The 7,524-nt window shown below is 37.2% G+C and overlaps 1 protein-coding gene across 1 annotated transcript; it reads right to left on the bottom strand.

Annotated features, from left to right (window-relative positions):
- Positions 1 to 4,337: 4,337 nt before the first annotated feature.
- On the bottom strand, positions 4,338 to 6,897 carry LOC131530115 (myosin-7-like). Its single transcript, XM_058760236.1, has 5 exons — positions 5,514 to 6,897; positions 5,194 to 5,390; positions 4,656 to 4,770; positions 4,408 to 4,539; positions 4,338 to 4,355 (listed from the first exon to the last, which is right to left on the bottom strand). Exons 2-5 carry the CDS (start codon positions 5,280 to 5,282, stop codon positions 4,338 to 4,340), a joined length of 354 nt encoding a protein of 117 aa, XP_058616219.1. The 5' UTR covers positions 5,283 to 5,390; positions 5,514 to 6,897.
- Between the last annotated feature and the right edge of the window lie 627 nt (positions 6,898 to 7,524).

The raw sequence follows: 7,524 nt of genomic DNA on the forward strand, positions 1-7,524 counted from the left end.
CGCCCACTTCCGGTTCCATCCGAATCCGAATACAGATACAAATAATTTTGAGATTGTTACAGATACAGATACAAATATTTGCTCCGCTGCACACCCTTAGTCCTCATGCTAGTGTGCAGAGTTTTTTGGGGTGTTTCCAAACTTTATACAACTTTTGCCTCACTTGTTACAGGTATGAAATCTACTACTTGTATACTTGATCCCTTTCCTACTGGTTTGTTTAAGTCTTGTTTTGAGAATTTGTGCCTAGCAGTGCTTAACATAATTAACAAATCCTTGAGTACTGGTGTTGTCCCAGCTGCATTGAAAATTGCTGCTGTTACTCAAGAAGTGAAATCTAGACTTGGACAATTTAAAGAACTATCGTCCGATTTTAAATCTTCCTTTCCTGGCTCAAATTTTAGAACGAGTTGTAGCTTTACAATTGCATAATCATCTTTCTTTTAATAATCTTTTTGAGCAACTTCAATCTGGTTTTCCAAAATTCCATAGCACTGAAATGGCCTTGGTTAAAGTGACTAATGACTTACTTCTGGCCTCTGATGCTGGATCTCCCTCTATTCTTATCCTTTTAGACATTAATGCCACCTTTGACACCATAGATCATACTCTTTTACTGATTCGCTTTGAAACAGTTTTTGGTATTACTGGCACCGTTTTTAACTGGTTTAGATCCTATTTGACCGGATGCAGTCAGTTTGTTGCTTTAGGGGAATTCAGGTCTGATATTGGGTCAGTCACTACTGGCATCCCTCATGGCTCAATTTTAGGGCCCTTACTCTTTAGTCTTTAGTTATTTCCACTTGGTCAGCTTTTACGAGATTTGGGTATGAAGTATCACTTTTATGCCGACGATACTCAAATTTATATTCATTGTGAACATAGTCAGAGTGAGACTGTTTCATTGCTCACTAAATGTATCTCTGAGATAAAATCATGGGTGGCTAATCATTTTTTGTGTTTAAATGGTGATAAGACTGAGGTACTGCTTATTGGTTCTTCTCATCAGCTCAGTAGGGCTGACAAAAGTCTCCTTATCATTGATGGTTCTGTACTTGAGTTTCAGAGCAAATTAAGAAATCTAGTTAATTGTTTATTTTTTGTAACATATATCATCACATTTTTATATTAGTGTTACCAGTATTACAACATCAATATTGTAACTTATTTGTAACATTTGAACTTTTAGTTTAGTGCAATGTTTTGTCATTGCAACATTTGTCATGCAATTTTCACTAACAACCGCAATTGGATTTATATTGTATACCTAAATTCACTTGATATCCCACCGGTCACTATTGTGACCATTAACCCTCTGGGGTCTGAGGGTGTTTTGGGGCCCCGGAGAAGTTTTGACATGCCCTGACATTTGTGCTTTTTTCAGTTGCTTATAAACATTTTAATGGCTAAAGTCTAAAAACACTGTATTCAGCACAAACTGGGCTACAATAATATGTGAGCAGTATTTATGTACGTGATTGTGTTTTTGAGAAAACAACATTTATGCGTGGTTAGACAAAACAAAAATTTTAAAGTAACTGAAATAAGGCCATAAAACACATACAGAACATTTGTTCACAAGACTTTTGAGAACTGGATCTTGTAGCCTAGAATATTTGCTTCAAAATGATCTGAAAATAATCTAACTCACTCATTCAGAGAAAACATATATATATATATATATTGATTTAAATTTTCTAAGTCAGTTTTTGAGTGGAAAGGCTCTATGCGAGAGGGCGTGAACTATCCTGGATAATGCTGTGACTGACACCTGAGAAGACAAAGGCCCGCATAATGAGCTCCATAATGAGCCATTCAGTCAGGTGTGTGACTGAGAGAGAAGAGTTACAAGAAAGAATGTGAGGAAAAAAGAAATGTGTATACATATAACTATCACATAAAATAACTTGAGATTCACTTGTGAGTGCAGTTAAACAGTTTATTAGGAACAAATAAACAACAGAAGAGTCAAGACATCGTGGGTGCAATATCCAAAATATCCAAAACAGTGGCAGGAAACTGGAACTCAGGAAAACAGGAGACAGCAGAAACTGCATGAGAAAACACAAAACAGACGTGAGCAACACAATGAATGGACAAAGACAAAGCAAACATGGTGACAATACATACACTACCAGTCAAATTATTTAAACAGTAAGATTTGTAATGTTTTTTTTAGTTTTTTTTAAGAAGTGTCTTCAGCTAATTTATTTGATCCAAAGTACAGCAAAAACAGTACATTATATTTTTATATTTATATTTTTCCTCTCAGCGCGTCTTCTGAGGTAAATACAAAGCTTTTTCCTCTCAGCGCGTTTCTGAGGTAAATATAACTCTTTTTCCTCTCAGCGTGTTCTTCCAAAACTGAAAAGTATCTGAGATGAACGCGTTGCTGCTTTGTTTATGGTGGTGTGGGCGTTTACATGCCGCGTGGCTCACGTGGAGATTTGTAATAACAATAGCGCGAGCAGCGCGTGGGCGTGACCTAATTAGAGATAATGAGACCAGACAGAAAAACTGGACATGTCCTTGGTTTCATACGGATTACTTTATCACAGAATATTTGTTTTCGGTAAGACTTACTTCATTTAACAGTAGACATGTCAAGCTTTCTATAGATATATTTCTCATGTCTCTGTGTGAAGTATTTGCTGAGTTACAGTTCATTTTAGTAACGTGTTTCAAAAAGCAGTTTGCGGAGACGGAGAAGTATTTTTCTATATTTGCAGGAAATGCACTAAAGCATCAGTCAGTAAGGTTTTTAAAGCTTTATAAATGAAAACCTTTTTTACGGTCACTATTGTGACTGGTGGGAGTTAATGGGTTAAGGTGCCCCTGGGCACCACTATATCACTATATAGTAATATCAAGTCAGAAGTAGCCTACCCCTTAAACTAGTATCAAGTCAATACAAACTTTTGTAAATTATATAATGATATCAGTCTTTCTGCAGTACAATTCAAATCAGTACACGTACAGGTTACTGTTTGAATAACACAAATTTGTTTTATTATTATTATTATTATTAACAAGTAGGTCTATTACTGTTATCCAGCTAAAAAAAAACCCCAAAAAAACAGAAATATCAACTTAGGACTCAACACTATGGTCACTTAACGTAGATATTTTCGACTGGCCTGCTCGGGCCAGTAGATCAAATATTTACTTACCCTGCCAAAACATTCACTCACCCCCCCCCCCCCCACACACACACAAAAATAAAGTTATTGCTTTCATTGTTTTTGATCTATGATACCAGCGAAATTTCACAATTCTCAATTCCAATTTACGATCACTGCAAAAATGAATAATGATGATGATGATGATGATGATAATACTACTACTACTACTAATAATACTAGCCCAAGTAAAAAAAATAAAATTGTCTAACTCTACTAATATATGAAGTAGACAGTCAATAACAAAATAAGAACAAATAAATAAATTACAAGCAATAGCACAAATAAATACAATAGAACAAATATACAAGTTAAATATACAGTACTTTACAGTGCTTGTGAAAACTGTATTACTGAAGTAAATATACCTATTAAAGCTACAGAAGTTATTTAGTTACGAGCGATGAGTGAATCACTCTTTTTCATTTTGTTTGATTTACATTATCAACACACAGTAGAAAACAGATGGTATGAGGCTACTGTCACTTTAAAACCTCTAATATTTGTTATATTAACATCTGAAATTTTCTTAACTAGTCACGTTCACTTAAGACATAGCTGACTGCATTTACGTGGATACTCTTTAAGACAGCATTTAGACATAATTTTGTGTGTATTTGCTCAAGAAGGCATGAAAGAGAATTCAATTTTGGTACTTGTGTGCTGTCTGAGAGGCGGCTTTCTTTGTGCGCGATTCAGGTGTGTGTGCATACAAAAACGATCTATCACAGCGTACGAGTACCGCATTGAGTTCTCTTTTGCGATATTGTGCATATGAATAACTTAAAATCACTTGAATTTTTAAACTGACAAGACTTAAAAACACATGAAAATGATAAATATCCAAAGGAAGCAGCAATGGCCTAATCAGTCAGATTGGTGATTGTAGTTTTAGGGGAGCTGAGATGACAGACAGGGGGGCTAAAGCCCCCTCAAAAGGGTCTAAAACCACTCCTGCTTGTGATGTTTTTATTTTGTAAGCCTCTTTGAATAAAACTGTCTGCTTAATGAATACATGTAATTTTTTAAAAGTAGTTTCATATGGTTGACAACAAAAAAGGAGAAGAGCATAGAAACTGTATTTATTTTTATTGGACACAAACAAAAACTCAGCATAAGCCATATTATATGCTTGCTTGTAGGTGTAGTGTGTTCTCTTCATTCTTCATCCTTACTCTTGAAAATCTAATCTAAATCTAATTTTACAGCTACTGTATGTGTTTGATACCTTTCCAGCCTCATGCCTCTTGGCTCTCAGCTTGTTGACCTGGGACTCAGCAATGTCAGCGCACTCCTGAGCCTCATCCAGCTGATGCTGCACCTTCCTGTACCTGGACAGATGAGTGTTGGCCTGCTCCTCCTGTTAGGATGACACGAAATATCCAACACTTTTCAGAGTATTGCACTCATGACACTGAATGTATTGAATACAAAATGTATAAACCACACACTTAAGACATTTGACATTAGACTTACAGTTTCTTCAGCCTGGCTCTTGTAGGCCTTCACTTTCAGCTGCAACTTGTCTACCAGATCCTGCAGTCGGCTCACGTTCTTAAGCTTCTTTAAAACTGCAATTGTTAGGCCCCTGCTGAAGAAAAGTAATCTTGATTCTTCTGTGCTCAGTAATTACAGACCGATCTCTAATTTACATTTTGTTGGTAAAATAATTGAAAAAATAGTATCTATACAGCTCAATAACTATCTCAATGACAATTCACTTATTGAGACTATTCAATCTGGCTTCCGGGCAAACCACAGCACAGAAACAACTTTGATTATGGTCTTAAACGATCTGCAAGTTATTCGGGACTTAGGAAACTTGGCTATCCTTGTTCTTTTAGATCTGAGTGCTGCTTCTGACACTGTTGACCATGAGATTCTACTCAACTGACTTCAGACTTGGGTCGGTCTATGAGGTCCTGTCTTAGACTGGTTCAGATCCTATTTAAGTAACAGGGAATACTGTTACACTGGGTACCCTACATCTCCAGGCGTTATTTGCTGTATTTACTTGGATTCCTCAAGCTCCTCAGTGCGTTGGATGGCATCAGTCTCATATTTGGTTCTCCACTGAGCCACCTCACTGTTGGCCTTAGACATTCCACGCTGGAGTTCAGCTTTGGCCTCCTGCTCCTCCTCATACTGCTCTCTGAGCAAATCACAGTCATGGCGGGCAGACTGAACCGCATGGGCCAGAGCTTTCTTGGCCTGTAAGGCAGCATATTTTGAGTTTTCCAATAATCTTTATAAATATTTAGAACTATTTAGAATTATTTAAAATGAACAATATCTAATTTTTAAAATTAACTGATTAATTTTGTATAACTCTACCTTGACTTCTTCCTCAATATGTCTTTTGAGTTCCTCAATTTGCTGTGTATAAGCCTGTTTTCCTCTAGTTAGCTGTGAAACAAGTGCTTCTTTCTCTTCCAGTTGGCAGCTAAATTCACCTTGGAATCACATTAGAAATATTACTGTGAAATTCAATAACATAGAAACTTTTTAATACATTTTTTAAAGGTTTTTACATGTGTCATTTTATTTGCCATGCCTTACCATTTTCAGTCTGAAGTCTTGCACGTTGTGCATTCATGTCATTCAGCTGACGAACATTTTTATCACTCTTGGTCTTGATTTAACTCAGCTGGTCTTCCAGGGTATGGCACATCTTCTCTAAATTAGCCTTAAGAGGTACAGGGTTATATAGAGATGTTTGAAAATATACTTTTATATTTAATTGAACTAAGTACATGACGTGATGGCGCCGTTGTGTGTGGCTTTCCGTTTGCTCCCTTCTGTGTGTCTTAGTTTGTTTATTTTACTGTGTTTTTGGTTTTCTTTATTTCAAGCTGTCTCACCGCTGATAGTATATGACTGTCAAACGCTTTTAAATTTGCAAATCTCTACGGATGCCTTGTTTAACCAAGCTCAGAGAGGCCCTGCATGTCTACGGCGAACTCCGTGCCCCTTACCTGTGAAAAGACGCCAGAAAAGACGGGGGAAACGAGGAGGCATAGCTGTCAATATCAAACTTTTGCTGATAGCAAAAAGAGAGTTCAGACCTTGTTTGGTCGTCCCAAATCATGATGTGGATCTTAGACGTTTTGTCATATGGGGTCCATAGGATCCTGTCTGTTCCTGGATTATTCCAGCTCTACCAACTGCCTTTGATCAGCTACACCAGCTCCGTTCTCCTCGTCTTCGTCGTGGCGGTGTGTGGGTACACAATCTCCGCTCGCTGTGTCGGACCACACAGGCAGTGGACGGCCCGGTGTGGGTAAGAATGGCTTTGGTCAATGCAAGATCAGCTATGAATAAGACTTTTATCCTCAATGACTTTTTCACTTCACATTCTCTGGATTTTCTATTTGTAACGGAAACCTGGTTCACTGCTGGGGATGTGAGTCCGTTTTCCGAACTGTTACCTGGCAACTGTACATTTTTAAATTCCCTGCGAACTGTGAGAAAGGGAGGAGGATTGGCAACTATTTTTAAAGAGAATTTTTCTTTAAAGACTGATGCGTATAACAGCTTCGAACTTCAACTTTTGGCTTTGGGCTCTGTAAATCCATTGGTGATTGCATTGATTTATCGACCCCCAAGACCTCATAAAGACTTTCTTGCTGATTTTTCTGCATCTTTAAGTGGTATTATTCCTAATTTTGATAGGTTTTTAATCCTTGGAGACTTTAATGTTCATGTGTGCTGTCCCTTAAAGCTGTTGGCCAAGGACTTCATTAGCCTTATAGACTCATTTGATCTAGTTCAACTGGTGAAAAGTCCCACTCATTCACATGGTCGTACACTTGACCTTGTGCTGTCCCATGGTTTTTCAGTGCTGTACATTGAATTAGGTGATTACAGTTTCTCAGATCATAAACTTATTTTATTTACTGTTCCTTTGTCGTCATCTGTTGTCAAATCATGTACACCTGCCTGTATAACTCATATAATATCTTCCATCACTAGTGATACTTTCTCATCAATGTTCAAGGAGTTTTCTCAATCTCTAGTCTCCTTTTTATCTGATCAAAGTGCCGAAGAGCTTATACATTGTTTTAATGATGTTTGCACAAATATTTTGGACTCTGTAGCTCCTCTGCAGCTTAAAAAATCCAAACCTAAGTCTGTACCATGGTTAAATGATGCTACACGTGCTCTTAGACAGACTTGTTTGGTCCCATAGAAGTGTGTGTGTGTGTGTGTGTGTGTGTGTGTGTGTGTGGTCTTATAAAGCACTTACCAGATGAATGTATTTAACTTTAGAGAGAGAGGATTCACATCTGTTTAAAAAAAACTCATCTAGGGATGGTTTACAAGCTAATTTTTAACTAAAGATAAA

The sequence above is a fragment of the Onychostoma macrolepis genome, chromosome 22 (genome assembly GCF_012432095.1).
Source record: "Onychostoma macrolepis isolate SWU-2019 chromosome 22, ASM1243209v1, whole genome shotgun sequence".
In the NCBI taxonomy this organism is placed as follows: domain Eukaryota; kingdom Metazoa; phylum Chordata; class Actinopteri; order Cypriniformes; family Cyprinidae; genus Onychostoma; species Onychostoma macrolepis.